At 38.0% G+C, this 17712-nt stretch overlaps 1 protein-coding gene across 1 annotated transcript in view; it reads right to left on the bottom strand.

Moving 5' to 3' along the window:
- ATP6V0D2 (ATPase H+ transporting V0 subunit d2) overlaps window positions 1-17712 on the bottom strand; it is a 42539-nt gene that overhangs the window by 16111 nt on the left and 8716 nt on the right. The window contains exon 2 of the mRNA XM_021688209.1: window positions 15469-15640. Within this exon, the coding sequence (XP_021543884.1) occupies window positions 15469-15640 (172 nt within the window). The remainder of the gene's footprint in view (window positions 1-15468; window positions 15641-17712) is intronic.

Below are 17712 nucleotides of genomic sequence, written 5' to 3'. Positions count from 1 at the left end.
TTCAACCCCATCACACATGTGCACTGGGTATATAATTCTCGTTGGCTCTCTGGGGTGGCAGGGGGATGATGTGCCCAGAAACTGTCAGGCTATAATCTTTATAGATCCTCAGAGCCACACATATAGTGGTTAGGAATAAAATCACTGCTGATACTGCTTGAGTAATTTTTGAGCTTGAAGACACTGGGGTATTCATTTAGTTCAAAGTCTTCATGTTTTAGATAATTGTGCTCATATGTAGTGACAGGCCAGGATGAGCTAGGTTAATTTTTCTCTTACTACTGGTCTAGACAAACATCCTCATTTAGAGCCCCTGCTAAATATTTTATTGTATAACTCTAAGGCTGGCACTTGTGAAAATCATGAAGTCACCGAAAATTTTGATAGTGACTCAATTTCAAAAATTTTAGGTTGTAAAATTATAATTTTTAAAATGCCAGCCCTCTTTGCGGTTTTCCCTGTGTGTCAGGCATTGCACACGTATTCTCACTCAAGCCTCATGACTCAGTGCTGTAAGGACCATTATTACCACCACTTTAAATACCTGTCCAAGGTCACACTGCTAGAAAGAGGCAGAGGGGGCACCCCAAAGCCGAAACTCTGGCTCCTATGAGATTCGGAAAAAAAAAACAGCTCAAGGCAGACGATATTTTAACATTTCCTCTTGGTCCTAGTGCTGTTCTTTCTCTTTTTGCTCCTGAACTTTACTTAAGGATCTTGAAGCTAACTAAAACACATTTCCTGTATGCTAACTATCAAATTCTGGGCTGATACAACAATTGCTGAACAGTCAAACAATGTAGAGCCATAATTTGGTGAGTTAAGAGGAATTATTCCTCAACTCTAGTCAAAACCTCTCTGCCCAGGCTCAGATCCAGACTCTTTTACTTCCTTTTTGTGGCTATGACTGCCTGGTTTTCTCATAGACACCTCAGACACCTTATCTCAAAACCTGAATGACCCCAGTGTTTCTCCTTCTTCTATAATCTCTATCAGCAGCATCACTACTCTTACTCCTAAAAATCTGTCAATGGCTTCCTTTTGCCTCTAGAATAAAGCAGAAATTTCTCATCATTGTATGCAAAGCTCTTTATTACCTGGCTTCTGATTACTTATCCAGCTATGGGTATGAATAATATTTTTAAAAGTATGCATTTTAGAAAAGTGAATAGAACAGACCCCCCAAAAGCTCTTAAGGGGCAGGAATAAGACTTTGCAAGGAAGACTGAGGAAGGGCCAGAATGGGCAAAGGAGCACAAAGAGAAAGTGTCATCGCAGAATGCAAGGGACAAGGACATCAACAACTGAATATGACAGCAAGTTGTGAAAAGGCTGAAAATATATCTGTTGGACCTAGCAACTAGAGTGGTTTGGGGGTACAATGAGGTAGGAAAATAGACTCAAGTGGTTTGAGTAAACAAGTGAGAAAACAGGTGAGTATAGACTATCCTTTTTAAGAAGTTTAGCATCAAGGTGTGGGAAAGGGTAGAATATCACTCTTCATATGGTCATCGTGTAAACGAAATCAAATCATACATGTGACAACACGTTATAAATTGTTTAGTTGTCACAGTAGAAGGAGCCCAGGCTTTGAAACAGAGAAACCTAATTCTAAACCCAACTCTGTCACCTAAAAGCCTGTTTAACAAGAGCTCCATTTCCTCAGGCTTAAAATGAAAATATTTGTTCAACTTTGAATGGTTGGCATTTGGATTAGTAACACATATGAAAGACTGGTAGAGTGCCTCAGGTAAAGAAGGAGGGTGTGATCATACACTCTGAGAAGAAGATAATAATTTGGAGGAAGGGGAACAGGAAATTATAAGCCACATAATCTTTTATATAAAAAACTTACAATGTTTAAATTCTTTTATTGTCTGAGATTTCTACATTTCTGTAGTTTTACACTTAGTTCTAGCCAATAGAATCTTTTCTAAATTTGCCCATTGCTCTTAGAAGATAAGAGGTTATCAACCCTTTTGTGGTATAGAGACAAGGAACTGAGTGGAAGACTGGATCATCCACAAGACCATAAATTATGTTATTTGCTGGGATATTAAATATTAAATCTGACTTATACCTATTTTTAGAAAACCTGTGACCATCCTGTTCTGCATCGTATAACACTAGAATGAGCCTTGTGTGGTCATTACTTCATTGTTTCCTTTAAGATACCAGAACTTCAGTTTAATGTTTATCTTTTGGGAATGTAATCATTAATCTCAAAACAATGCCTGTTAACTAGTTGTCATAAATGATAACTGCTTTTATATATATTAAAAGGGCTGAATCCCTTTGTTAGATGGAGGCTCTTTAAGACTCAGGCTGAACTTCTCCACGTGGGTGCGACTGGATAGTAAATAACTTGGCGAACTTGGTGATTACAACAGATTCATTATCTGAAAGCACTATGACTTCGACTTGGCTTTGTTGTAAGAGCCACATCCTGGTATCAGGACTTGATTGCTACTGGTTCCTTTCTACCAAGAGGCTGGGTCAGCATCCTTCATCTGCAACACATTATAGTGTTCTTGATGACAACGATTCTGTTTTAGGTGACCAGAACTGTGATATGTTTGCTAGGTCACACTTGTACATATGGCATACACAGGGACAGAGACATGAAATGCATAATAAAGAGTAATTGTTCACGGCAAGGATTGGGCTATGTGTGAAATACACTTGGTGTACTCTAAGTTATTTCATTCCTCATGAAAGGTGCCAATTCACCCTTAACAGGCCCAGCAGTATTTATTGTGACATGGACAATAGGGCCGTGTTGGAAGTATTTTTCAATGTATTAATTTTCAAATGAAAGTGTCCTTGATCACATTGGTAAACATTTCTGCAACTCCTGATTTATTTAATCCAATGCTAATTCCATATCCTCACAGGGGGCAGTTCTGTGTTTAGTCTGACTTGCTAAATAGACTGTTGAGATGTAGAATATCCCTCATAAACATCTGCTCCCTCTTGAAATGGGACTTTTTTGGGTAGCACTTCTTACTTCCCTAAAGTTTCCCCTTTTTAAATAGAAGTGAAAATTAAAATAATTTTAAAAAGCAATTAATTTTGCTGTCACACTCATTTTTCCTTCTCACAAAACAAAATACTGCAAAAATTGCTCAGAAGTCAGCATTGCCTATAATAGCATATTTTAGAACGAGAATGCTGATCACTATGCATTTCCCAAACCCTTGGTAGCTCTTGAATCTTTAGAAAAAGTAATAGGAAACTCTTTTCTCTAGTACTTCTCTACAATCTTGGTTTAACCCATCTGTTTGGATTTAAAAATTCCTCAAACTTATTTGTCCTTTTCTACATAAGTGTTTTTGTTCTTATTCTCTAGATGTATAAAACCTTCCTTCCCCACCAATTGCTAGAAATCAAAATCCCTCCCATTCTTTAAGGTCATATTCAAATACCACATTTTTCATTAAGCTTTTAAAGTATCTCCAGCTAGAAGTGATCTTTTTTTCTCTAAATTTTTGTATTTATATTTATCCTGGGGTGATATTAATTTTTAATATATATCAGCAGTATCAATGGTGAACATGAATAATTAGCTCATGCATTCACAAGTATTTACTGCATATCTGAGGAAATAAGACCTGGACTCTAATACTAATTCTGCCACTATTCAACTGTGTGCTTTTAGATAAGTCATTTTGCATATTCATTTCAAATACAGTTATTTGCAGATAATTCTTACCAATCTTTATTAGTTATAGGAGTTTGTTCAGTACATTTTTTGTGACCTCCCAAGAAGCCTGAACCATACTAGTACAGAATAGGGACACAATGATGATTTTTTTTCAATCAATGAATAAATTTTTCTTTATGGTCATTCAAGTACATTAACTCTGACACAGGGTAAACAGAAGTGAAGAAGATAACTGGCTACCGGGTATCTTAGCCTGAGCTCCCTTTCTAGGGGTCATAGCTGCCTATTCCTTGCTTTTTCTATGCTTTTCCATTGAGGAGAATTATAACACTAGGGAAATTATGCCACTTTCACCCCTTCATTGGCATGCATATAAATACTATGGTAATTCACAGGAAAACACCAGTGGAGTGATTCTTCTTGCCATTTAGATGGGTTTAAATAAGCTGTGTCTATCATAGCCTGTTCATTTGGTCAAGAACAGTTAACAGGTGGATCTCATCTTTATTATATTCAAAACACCAGTCACAATAGATATTGGGGAATCTCTTATCTTCTGATGACAAAAGAAAAGAAAAAAAACAGCTGAGAGACTAAGAAAGGAAGAAAACTTTCATATATTGTTGGGGTATGAGAGAACAATCTGCTAGTATCTATCATAATCTAAGACCTGCACATCTATCGACAATTTCACTTCTGGGAATCCATGCTAAAGAAATTCTGGCGTGAGAAAGCAAAGATATATGTACAATGATGTTTGCTGCAACATTACTTGGGGTAGCAAAGAAAGTAAACAACCTAGATGGACAAAAGGGAAATGGTTAAATAAAGGATGGTAGACGCCACACAATGGGATACAATATGCGCTTTCAATAACATAGACCTTGGTGCCCATGTAGAAAATTCTGACTAGATTATGTAAAAAAAGACAAAGTCTAGGTAATACATGTAATATGATCTTGATGTTCTAAAACAAACAATAAAACCAACTATGTATACTTATATTTGGTCACATATAAACATTTGCATACACTTTAATCTTTCTTCCCATAGAAAAAAATTATGCATCAAACAAATGAGGGTTGGGGCTCCTGGCTGGCTCAGTCAGTACAGCATGCAACTCTTGATCTTAGGGTTGAAGGTTGGAGCCCCGCCTTGGACGTAGAGAATACTTAAAAATAAAATCTAAAAAAAATAAAAAATAAAAACAAGAACAAAAAACATTTATGAGGGTTACCTCTGGGCTTTGGGAAATGCATTCGGAAATATAGTCTCTACTTAATCTGTTTCCTTATTTCTAAAACGCCAATATTAGTGCCACCCATACGGATGTCATGGGAATTAAATGAATTTAATACATGTGAAGTAATTATAGAAGTGCTGGCTCGTAGTGAGCACTAAATAAAATTTAATAAAAAAAAAAGCTCTTTAAAAACACAGGCACAGTTTTCTTTTTCAATTAAAAAAAATAAAATAAACACAATAAAATAAAATACAACTAAGGCAGTGGGTATCTGGATCAGTACCAGGGTGGATTTCAATCCCTCCAAGTTATGAGACAGCTTCAAATTTCTTTTACTAAACAATTGTTGGGGAAGGAGCAATGCTTTGGACAAACAGGCTACTGGGATCAATCATGCCCCCTGGTGGTTGGTTATCACCCCACCTGGACTGTGGACGAAGAACGAAGGAAAAAAAAAAACGCGTTCTCCAGAAGGGGAGAACTGTTGTAGGGTTGGTATCCTAAGCTCTTTTACATCCATTACCTTAAGCTCCGTTAACAGTCAGACGCTAATTTTGCTCATGTCACTGGCATTGGCAACGCAACAGTAGTACTGGGTAAGCAGTCCATGTACCTGCTGCTTTGCCTCCTCCCAGGCACATCCATGTACACACACGGTCTCATCCTTCAAGTCTTCAGCTTTGGCATCACCTCCTTTCGTCAATCTTTTCTCGCTTTCACCGGTGATTATACTCTAATGCAAAAAAGTAGCTGCATTTTTTAAAAGTATGTGTATGTGGATATGTTGTAAGTGTGGATATAACAAACGGGCAGAAGACATGAACAGACACTTCTCAAAAGGTAACATACAAATGGCCAACAGACACATGAAAAAATGTTCATCATCATTAGCCATCAGGGAAATTCAAATCAAAACCACATTGAGATACCACCTTACACCAGGTAGAATGGCAAAAATGGACAGGGAAAGAAACAACAAATGTTGGAGAGGTTGTGGAGAAAGGGGAACCCTCTTACACTGTTGGTGGGAATGCAAGTTGGTACAGCCACTTTGGAAAACAGTGTGGAGGTTCCTCAAAAATTTAAAAATAGGGCTACCCTATGACCCAGCAATTGCACTCGTGGGTATTTACCCCAAAGACACAGATGTAGTGAAAAGAAGGGCCATATGCACCCCAATGTTCATAGCAGCAATGTCCGCAATAGCCAAACTGTGGAAAGAGGCAAGATGCCCTTCAACAGACGAATGGATAAAGAAGATGTGGTCCATAGATACAATGGAATATTACTCAGCCGTCAGAAAGGATGAATACCCAACTTTTCCATCAACATGGATGGGACTGGAGGAGATTATGCTAAGTGAAATAAGTCAAGCAGAGAAAGTCAATTATCATATGGTTTCACTTAATTGTGGAACATAAGGAATAGCATGGAGGACATTAGGAGAAGGAAGGGAAAAATGACGGGGGCGCTAATCAGAGGGGGAGACAAACCATGAGAGACTAGGGACTCTGAGAATCTGAGGGTTTTAGAGGGGAGAGGCGTGGGGAGATGGGTTAGCCCGGTGATGGGTATTAAGGAGGGCACATTATTGCATGGAGCACTGGGTGTTATATGCAAACAATCAATCATAGAACACTACATCAAAAACTAATGAGGTACTGTATGGTGACTACCATAACAAAATAAAATAAAATAAAATAAAGAAAAAATTCATATATTGTGTATATATATTCTTATATTGTAATATCAGCCAGTTTCGTGGGTGTGCGATCTGTGTACTCACACAGGGCCCAACACAGAGAAGGGCCCCATGCTTGGTTAAATTATCTGCTATTGCTCTCTTGAAATGACTAAACATTTTTTTCAACAAGGGCCCTGTATGTTCATTTGCACTAGACCTCGCAAAATACAAGCTGGCCCTGTTTTCAAACTACACTCACAATTCCAAATTGAATATAATTATTACTATTCTAGATGAGGAAACCAAGACTTCTAATGAGTAAGGAACTTTTTTCCAAGATCCCACAACTGGTGTATTGTAGACTCAGGTTAGAGTCTACCAAATGGTTCCAAGAATTTCTCACCTGCAACAGGGTCACCTGGAGGGCTTATTAAAAGTGAAGATTCACAGACCACATTCCAGGACCTGATAACACATAATTTTTAGAGGTATGGTCTTGGAATCTGAACCTTAAGTAACTATTCCACTGGCTTAGAGAATAAGTTTATGTTCAATTCACCTCTAATTTTAAAACCTAGCATAGGCCTTCACTCCTGGCAGTCACTTAGTATATGGTATGCTGATTAAGTGAATGTCATTCAGTTCCAGACAGATGGAAGTATTGCTACTGCAGGATAGCACCAGGGTTTTTCAATTCTCAAAGTGCTGAGAGTTTTGAAATGCTGGAGGCCTTATCAGCAGCTACAGTCGAGATATTTTTGCCCTGTACTTGCTTGCCACTGAATATCCACATGGAATCTCTGGATATAAAACCTGTTAAGATGTTACAGTCCCTAAGATTTCAGAAGGACTTTTCTGGCCAGAGATTCAGAATCACAAATGCAAAGTGCTGTCAAATGGTCAATTTCACAATATTATTGGGAACTTGATTATTGGAATCAAAATTTAATAAATTAAATACTGTGGAGACTTTGAAGTAAGGAAGATACAGAATTCAGCCCTTCTAAAATGTTCATGACCAGATGGAAGGCTATATAGTCATTTATAAATGTTAGAAAAATTTTTGACATAGAAAAAATGCTGATAGTATATATAGAAAAGTTAAGATTCAAAGTTATATTTTGAGTGATTTTAGTTCTTTTAAAATGTATGAAAAAAAGAATATGAAAATAATGCCAAATGATGGTGAGGTTAAGGGTGTTTTATCTGTATAATTGTCTCTAATTTACAGTGGGTTTCCTATTCTTTTTGATTAGAAACAAAACCCACAATCCTTTATCTAACTTGCAGATTCTCTTTCCTTAGCTTAGAATTTGCAGGAATTATTGCCTGTTTTCTCTCACTGGTCATAAATCAAGATGCTAAATTCTGTTACATCTATGTCCCAAATGTATCTAACTACTGTCCCCTCCTTTCTATCTCGGCTGCTATTTCTAGTCTTAACTTTTAAAATATCTCCCTCTGGCTTCTCTGTTTCCAGTTCCATCCCTTCAACACATCTTTCACAATGCCAACAGAATCATCTTTCTAAAATATATGTTAAGATCCTCCCCTCGCTTTTCAAGGCAGTGTTAAGTGTTGAAAAGTAAAAACAAATGAACAAACAAAGAAGAGAAAGTAGCACCATTGGAATGCTATCCGGAGTGACCTGATGTCACAGCTTCTCTACTCACCAGCTACAAGGTCCCTACATGCCCCAGGAAATGGGCATAATAATAACAGTTATCAATTACTGAACAAACACTATGTACACAATAAGAACAGATACTTCCCCATTGGTTAGAGGAGAAACTAATGCCACATTACACTGCCTGAGGCAGAGGAGCTGTTACGTGTTCAGAGGCTCTGCCCAATGGCTTCCCAGCAGAACATGCCCCACCTTACAAGGTGGTGACCATTCGGTGAGGGGTACCGTCACATAGGGAGCATGCCAGCGATGGAACCCTTTCTGAGAAGCCTTCCTTTACTGACTTTTACTCATAGAGACTTAGGGTCGGAGCCCTTCATCTGGCCAGCCTCTTTACTCTCTTTTACCAGCCCATGCTCCTCCTGCTCTTGTCTAGGCTTCAACCACATCCGAGATGACTTGTCATTTCCAAGTAACAAAATTTTCTCATGCCTCACTAATGAATAAGTTATTCCTTCAACATAATGCCCATTTAAAATTTTGGTTCAAATTCGATTTTTTCTGCAAATCTTTTTTTTTTTTTTAAGATTTTATTTATTTGAGCGAGCAGGGGGTAGAGGGAGAAACAGGCTCCCTGCTGAGCAAGAAGCCTGATGTGGAGCTCGATCCCAGGACCCTGAGATCATGACCTGAGCCGAAGGCAGACGCTTAACTGACTGAGCCACCCAGGTGCCCCAAATCTTTTAAAATCACAGTAAGTTATTCCATCCCCTAGGCTCCTCCAACTGAATGTTCAAGCCTCTATTAGAGCTGTTGCTTAATTCTGTATTATTTTTTCACCACCTGGGAATACATCAGGTTGCTCCATTAGAATGTAGGAATGTAAGTGACCCAGAATTATATTACTCGTTTTGTGACTAGTAAAGTGATGGGGCAGCCAATACATCCAGTTGGCTGAGGACTTTCCTGGTTTTAGCAGGGGAAGACCCACATCCTGAGAAACCCCTCCGGGAAAACCAAAGTGTACAGCCTCCTAACGTATAGTGCAGTGAAAAGCCTGTAGAAGGTTTATAATACATCATCAGAATAGCCAAGAACTTTGATTAGCCTTTATGAATAAATCTTTAAAGATTTTTTCAATGTGTGGTCCTTAACCTACAGGTCTTGGCTAATAATAGTCCAAGTACTTAAGACTATGTTTGATCTTCATCTTGCTCTTCCTTGATCTTCCTATATTCAGAAAATGTATATCCCCTGAGGTGGAGTATTTTGAATATTGAAAGATTATTTTTAAAAGATGGCTAATCTCAAAAGGGATGAGAAGCTGAAATGCTGCCAGAAAGTGTTGGGTAGGAGGGAAGAAAAATAAAACAATCTAGTCCTATATTAAATAGTCTCTTCATTAAAATGCTAAGGATTCATTCCTTTGTTTCACACAACTGTGTATAATTATAGTATACAAAACCTCCAGATCTTCCTGCTATTAAGCATTTAAAAATATCCATTCCAGATTCACATATACAGTAATTATATATATCACACAAATGTGCAATGCTTAGATTGTATTTATTATAACAACTTAAATTTAGATCATCTCTATTAGGGTTGACTTCACATTTTCAAAAGGATGCCCTGGGCACTTCCTGATAGAACAGGAAGTAATCCTAATTTGATGGAAGTTCGTGGGTGCTAGACACCTGACTTCCCAAAATATTCTAGAAGAGAAATAAGAAAAGTAGTTTTAGAACTCTTTTTCATATGTACATCTTTTGTTACGGTAACACATGTCAGGGTTCTGCAGAGCACCTGGATGCTGCCTGGGCTGGCAACTCACAGAATCGGGTGGGACAAGTCATGGACTAAGATTTAGAAGACCTAGGTTTTGGTGCAGCTGAGCTATCTGGTCTCTGACAGGGAGGTAACGCTGTCTGTGCAGGTAACTATGGCCATGAGAATAATTGTGAAAGTGACTTCCAAGTCATAAAGTTGAAGCGCCATGATAAGACATTTTTTTTTTAAAGATTTATTTATTTATTTGAGAGAGCGAGAATGAGAGAGAGTGCATGAGAGGGGGGAGGGTCAGAGGGAGAAGCAGGCTCCTCGCTGAGCAGGGAGCCCGATGCGGGACTCGATCCCGGGACTCGAGGATCATGACCTGAGCAGAACGCAGTTGCTTAACCAACTGAGCAACCCAGGCGCCCATGATAAGACATTTTTAATCAGAGGTGTACATCGAATAACCTGGGTGTCTTCCAAAAGGGTGTCTGCCCCACTCCAAGGCGAACAAGCTCAGAATTTTCCGGAAGAGGGATAGGAATATACTTTTTTAAAGGGCCACAGATAATTCTGAATTACTTGCCTTTTAATAAACTACTGGGGCAGTGCAAGATCTTTAGCTTTCTAGACTGATGGACCTGGAATCAAACCCCTTCCAAATCTCTTAATAAGAGAGAGACTTTAGAAAATTCATTAATTGGGGCTCCTGGGTGGCTTAGTCCTTTAAGCGGCTGCCTTCAGCTCAGGTCGTGATCCCAGGGTCCTGGGATCGAGTCCAGAACAGGGCTCCTTGCTCAGCAGGGAGTCTGCTGCTCTCTCCACTTCTGACGCTCCCCCTGCTTGTGCCCTCTCTCTGTTAAATAAATAAAATCTTAAAAAAAGAAAAGAAAAGAAAACTCATTAATTTATTGACCCTCAGTTTCTCTAACTTAAAAAAATGGTGATATAAACACCTTCTTTGCAGAGTTCTTGAGTGGAGATGTAAATGAAACATTTAAGTGAGAGGAAATAACCTAAGATCATGAGACGCAAGACCAATCAGAAGATCATAAGACAGAAGAGAGTGTTAGAGACTGTGGCTAACTGAAGGATGCAAGCCCCGACTAAATATATTTTTTAAATTATTTTAAACACTGACCTTGTCATACAAAATATATCTGCAGGCATGGCATCTGGTCTTTACCCCTAATATACTGGCCAATAATTAACCAATATTCAAGTGCTACCTAAAACATAAAATCCTGAGTAGTCTGCAAGTATCTTCTAGCTCTGTGTAAGGTGCTGCTAAATACAGGAGTATACAATGATTCAACAAATATTCAGTGCCCATTACATACTAGCAAGTACAGATAGAGATACTAAAAGAACTAATTCAAAGAATTTATAGCCGAGAGAGAGATTACAGATAAATCAAAACATGTCCATTACTAATACCACTAACAATACTGATGCTATCCAAATTACCTTTCCACTTTCAGCTTTGCATTAATATTCTATGCAAGGTTTTGTGAGCACCTGTATTCTTATATATAATTTTTAAACATTGTTAATGACTAAAAGTATTGGGGATTTTAAATAATTTTGTTTTGAACAGAGTACATTTCACTTTTTAAATTTTATTTATTTATTTTTTCTAAGTGGACTCCAGTGTGGGGCTTGAACTCATGACCCGGAGATCAAGACCTGAGCTGAGATCAAGAGTTGGATGCTTAACTCACCAAGTCATCCAGGCGCCCCTAGAAACAGAGTACATTTTAACTAGACCAACATGGTTGTCTACTGTGAAATAAGCAAGCTTGCTTAATTAATGCTAAGGCTTCTCCCAGGTTTAAGATTCTGTAGTTAGGAAACACTAAACCATGGAGTCATCACATAAGAGGAAACACTGACCAAGTGACTCAGAGTCATCTTAGAGCTAAAGTACTTCCTAATACATTTTGAGCAAGTTTCTGTCATGTGAGACCTGTTTCTCAACGCAAAAAGTACAAAACCTGGCAGCTTTCTAACTCCATTAAAATTGGATTGTCCTCTGTCATTATCATGGGTCAGATTTTTCTGAACTCATCTAAAATCTGAGCAAAAGATGTGTACAGAGCCTACTGCCAACATTTATCTTATTTTTATTTTATTTTATTTAAAAAAGATTTTATTTATTTGACAGAGAGAGACACAGCGAGAGAGGGAACACAAGCAGGGGGAGTGGGAGAGGGAGAAGCAGGCTCCCTGCGGAGCAGGGAGCCCGATGTGGGGCTGGATCCTAGGACCCTGGGATCATGACCTGAGCCAAAGGCAGACACTTAACGACTGAGCCACCCAGGCACCCCTATCTTATTTTTATTTTAAAGCATGACTCCTCCATTTGTTGATCCATGACCCAGGCAAGTTACTGCACTTAACTTTTAGATTCCTCATCCTTAAAATGGTGATGATAAGAACCGAGATTTGTTTAAAGGAGACAATGTTTGCAAAGCACTTAGCAGAGCCGTGGCATATAGTAATATTCCATAAATATTGTTTAGTATTTTGACTGTCATTTCTACTGGCACACAGATAGGGCCTTCTTGTCTTTCTTCTGAGGAATCTTTAATGATGTCTCCGTAACTACCCTTGTCAGACATTTTTGCTGGAGGCATCGCTGCTTGGAAAGCCTCACTCCCAGGCAGCCACTGAAGATTAGATATGAACCTGGAGCTGACTCAGTCCAAGCCCAAGCGCTTTGTTCTTCATCCCAACCATTACGAGGAGTTGAGTCCTATGAGCAAACCTGGCCTCTTCTTTGGTCTCTTATGTTTGGGGTTTCTGCTTCAGATTTTTATTTATTTATTTTAGAAAATACTTTATTTTTTAAGTAGGCTCCACACCCAACATAGGGCTTGAACTCATGACCCCAAGGTCAGCAGTCACATGCTCTACCGACTGACCCAGCCAGGCGCCCCTTCAGATTTTTATTTTTAAGGAATGGTCTTGCAGATACCAACACACACATGAAAAATACTCTCCGAGGTGATAAAGCCCAACTTCCTTAGCCTGCCATTGAAGACTGTGCATTATCTAGCTGGAACTGACTTTTCTAACCTCCTTTCCCCATTGCTCCCCTCCCCTTTTGGTGCAGCCCACTCCTGCCCAAACTGACCTGTTGTTCATCATGCATACTGTGTCCTACCCACCTACACGCATCAATCCCAGATGCTCAGCCTTCTCCCTCATCTCCAAATTCCACCCTATTTCCAGATTCAGGAGCAATGTCAGATCTTTGGAAGGCTTCCCAGAATCCTTCTCAAAGTGCTTGGGCTTTGGACTGAGTCAGACCCAGGTCACACCTAATTTTCATCTCTAACTAGCTGTGTATTTGTGATTCTTTAAAAGATAGGCACCTGGGGTCTTGCCTATAAATAAAAACTTAGCCTATAGCACTGATAGGAGGTCTAATTGCACAAACAAGGTGTATAGGCACTAATCACATATCGCAGGTATACCAACAATTACTTCCCGCCTCAAACCAAGGTCATCTCTTCTACTTACTTATTTATAGACATGGTATAGGAACAAATGGATACCTATTGGGGAAAAACAATTTGAGCTGGATCCCTAGTCTCATTTCCTACACTAAAATAAATTCTAGATGAACCAAGGTTTTAAATCTAAAAAATAAAACATAAAAAAAAAAAAAAGAAAAAAGAAACATCAACAATAATGAATGAATGAAATAAAAGACAGGTAAATTTACTCATAAACTGGGAGTGAAGAAGGACTTTCTAAGCAGGATACAACAATCAGAAGTCAGCAAATGGAAGGATTGATGGTTATAGCTAATGAAAAAAATTCAATGTTTCTACAGGAAAAAAGCTATAAAAATTAAATTATATCACACCAAGAAAATAATTTTGCAACATGTATTATGAAGGGCTAATTTTCTTAATTTACGAAGAGCCGTTCCATATCAAGAAAAACTGCTGAATACTCCAAAAAAAAAAAAAAAAGCCAAAAACACACATGATTAATAAATGCAAAATGATGTTCAATTTTGATAATAAAGAAATATAAATGAAAGCAAAAGATACAATTTTTAACCTATTGGATGGGCAAAAACTAAAAAGATAATATTCAATGTTGGTAATGGTGTAAGGAGACAGGCCTTCTCATGAACTGTTTTGGGGGTGCAAACTGGTGCTACTTTTGTTGAGTACCACTTCGCACAATTTACAAGAATAAAAAAAAGAACATGCCTTTGATTCACTACTTCCACTGCTAAAAATTTATCTTAAAAATAAATCAAGACCTGCGCAGTAATAGGCTAGTTGCAAAACTTTTTGCAATGGAAAAAAAAAAATTAGTTATTTGTTAATAGATTCCTGGTAAATTGAGTCATGATACGTATCAAAATGGAATTCTAGGCAGTTATAAAAAGAATGATGTTGACAAGGATATTTCTAAGAAATACTAGGTGGGAAAAATGTGCAGAAGGAATATGATTCCATTTTCATAAATTTGATGTGTGGAAGTGGGGTGGGTTGAGTGTGTATCAATTAACATACTCAACTGTAAATACTTTTCTAGAAAATACATATGAAATGGAGAAGCATTTCCTTTTGGGGTAAGGAACTGAGTGGGGAAGAAGGGGACATGTGGAATAGAGGAATATTTTTATTTTATATTTTTCTAATCCAGTCCAGGACCTGGGTCTAGTATTCGTCACTGTGTATATTACACTGAAATGGTATATACATAATAACCAGCTCATCAGTGTGGACATTTGTTCCCAGCTTGTCTGTTAGAACAACTAGAGAGGCCCCAAGTTTTGAGCAGTGGATAGGATTTGTTAACTGGATTAATGAAAGTACAATTTATTATTGTGTAGAAATTCAAGCGTTTTTTAGAATGAAAGTCCTTCATAGTGAAAGACTGGAACTCCTGGTGATGCAAAGGGAAAAAAATAAAACATATATAACTATGATGGGAGCTATTTCTGCTGTTGCAAGGGGAACCAGGAAAGGATAGATGTGGCTTTAGCAACAACATGTGATGTTTCAGCTCCAACCTGACAAGTGATCCAAAAATGTCACATGGTATTTACCTTCAGTATCTGCAGCCAGAACCCTTTAAACATCAGCGCACTTACCATTTTTCTTACAATGAAAACTGAAAACACTCTTTTTTTTAAACTAAACTTCACCTCTGATGTGGGGCTGAACTCACGACCCGGAGATCAAGAGTCGGGTGCTCTACCAACTAAGCCAGCCAGGCAGCCCTGAGAACATGACTTTATGTAGAGGCTGCCACCACCTACATAATCATGTATATAAATAAATGAAATGTTCCAACAGTAAATATGTGGCTCTGTGAGCTTATACTCAAACTTACAAACAAGAGAAAAAGGTTTTAAGCTTCATGCAGCCTAATGCCCCACGTGTAACTATTAGGGGTCATTTGCACAATCACACGGGGGATTAACAGGGCTTCCTGCTACCACTTACGTCATGTATGTAAAAAACGTGCTCAGGGGTTCCAGGGAATGATTCCGGAAATATTCAAATTCTCTGCATAGCTTTTTCCTCATCTCCGTGTCAATTTTGGAAACAGTAAGAGGATTTGTTTGATTAGCCAAGAAGTTTCCATAATCAGTGGTCTGGAGATGAATTTTCACATCTGAAAATTAAATGAAACCTCATTTAAAGTTTGAACATGCATAAATAGCTTTTACAACATTAATTGAATTTATTGTGACTTTATGATAAATGCATATTAAATTATCTTATTAGATATGTATGTCTATGTATGATTTAGCCTTGAGTGTTACTCTCTAAAGCAATAAAAAATTCAATGTTAGTACAGATATTCTAGTACAACAAAAAAAAATTCAATTATCTAAACAATCTAGAACTATTTAACACAACTGAAAAGAACATTAACAACCACCTAATCCTAAGTTTACCCGAGCCAGTTGTAGTCATTTGGAAATAGCTGCTCAGAAAACTATTGAGAAGGATCCTAAAGCTTCATCTCAGCTTGATGGAAATGAGAAATTTATTAGTAATATTTACCATGGGTACGGGAAGTGGAATGGGCAATCATCAATAATATCCTTTTATTATAGATGAAGAAATGGAGTCTCAATAGGGCTGAGTGGTGGAGTTATAGAGTAGTAAGGCTCGAATTAGGAGATGGATCTCCTTACTCTTAAAATCCAGCATCATTTCCAGAAGACCATGCCAGGCATCCTCTAAATGGCAGTGTTTTTGAATGCCAAATAAGTGCTGAAGCATTAAGTGGGAGAGAAAGAGAGGTAAGGAATGAAGCCAGAGAAGTAAGCAGGGTTGTCCAAGAAAGGCTTGGCATGGCTTCCTTTATCCTGAGGATAACCAGGAGCCCTTGTAGGCTATGAAACGATAACTGTCGTAGCTGATGAGAAGGTGGATTTGCAATTTGGCACTTAAGCTATTCTTAAGTATCTGAGATTCAGTGGACAGGCATTCTTCCTTAGTACCTGGAGAAGATTATGCACTGGAAATATTCTTTATCTGACTGCAGAATTTATTTGTTTAATTACCTGTTTAATTAACTTAATTTTTTAAAAATTATACTTTTTTTTTTTTTGGCCATCTCTTGTTTGGCTTTTATTTTGGCAGTTCATATTTTTTACACAATTTGACAGTTTGCATTCTCAGCACTGAGGAATATTTGCCAACAGAAGAAACACAAATGTTATTTCTTTCAAAACCATGATATTTTGCTCATGCGGCATATGTTTCTCTTAAGCAAAATAACTTCCAAACCTTTCAGCTGCCAGTGAGATCCTAAAATTCAACATCTCAAGTGTTTCAGACCCCATAGGAATCCTGTAATACTGTAGTCAATGGAGAGGCAAATGGAATTTTTTTTCCCAGCACCAAAACAATCCAAGGGACACTTGAATGAGGATTCTAAGAAAATCTCAAAACCTGAAATGTTTGCTCTGAGATGATGATAGACTGCTAATAATATCAACAACGCTTATAGTTTTATAGTTTTCAAAATGGGCTCACATAATTTTTTCTCTGCATTTCCCCAAGTGCTTATTTAAATAGGTATGTAATAAAAAGGACTTTGTGGTCAAATAAATTGGAATAAACAGGCTTCTTAGCTGTAGGAATTGAAAGCCTTTAACACATTGAGTGATTTTTGAAAAGAGTACGGTTCAGAACCTCCCAAAACACTAGAAAACAATGGAGCCACCCACAGAGCACACTTTGGAAAATTACACTGCTTTTTTATCCGGAGAAGTGACGTTTTTTCTCTTTTTTATTCAAATGAGGGAATGGAATGTTTTCCAAACTGGGATCACTACCAACTAAATCCATTTAATAGGTCCCAAACAGCAAAGAATAAAAGTATTAGATTAGGCTCTTGTAACAAATATGAGCATATAACACAGAGTAGCATATACACGTGTGTGCACACAGGGGCATCACGTAAAAATGTGTCTTCTGTGGGTTGCAGTCACTGGGTTCAGTGAATTCTCTGAGATCACTTGGCTAGTGAGGCAGGATGATGATCTGGGCCATCATGATTATCTTCTATTAATTTGTTGGTCAGATGAGTTTTAGAAAATGGTAATTTTTTTTCCCTGTGCATCTTCCTGTTTGGAGCTCTCTATAAAAGTGAATGTCCAGACCTTTTACACTCCAGGTAGGCTTTATGCCAAGGAAGCACCTTCAAGATGTACCCACAAGGGGTGCTTC

The sequence above is a fragment of the Neomonachus schauinslandi genome, chromosome 4 (assembly GCF_002201575.2).
Source record: "Neomonachus schauinslandi chromosome 4, ASM220157v2, whole genome shotgun sequence".
NCBI classification, from domain to species: Eukaryota; Metazoa; Chordata; class Mammalia; order Carnivora; family Phocidae; genus Neomonachus; species Neomonachus schauinslandi.
The sequence above is the reverse complement of the archived record's forward strand: the minus strand, read 5'-3'. Positions and strand labels throughout refer to the sequence as shown.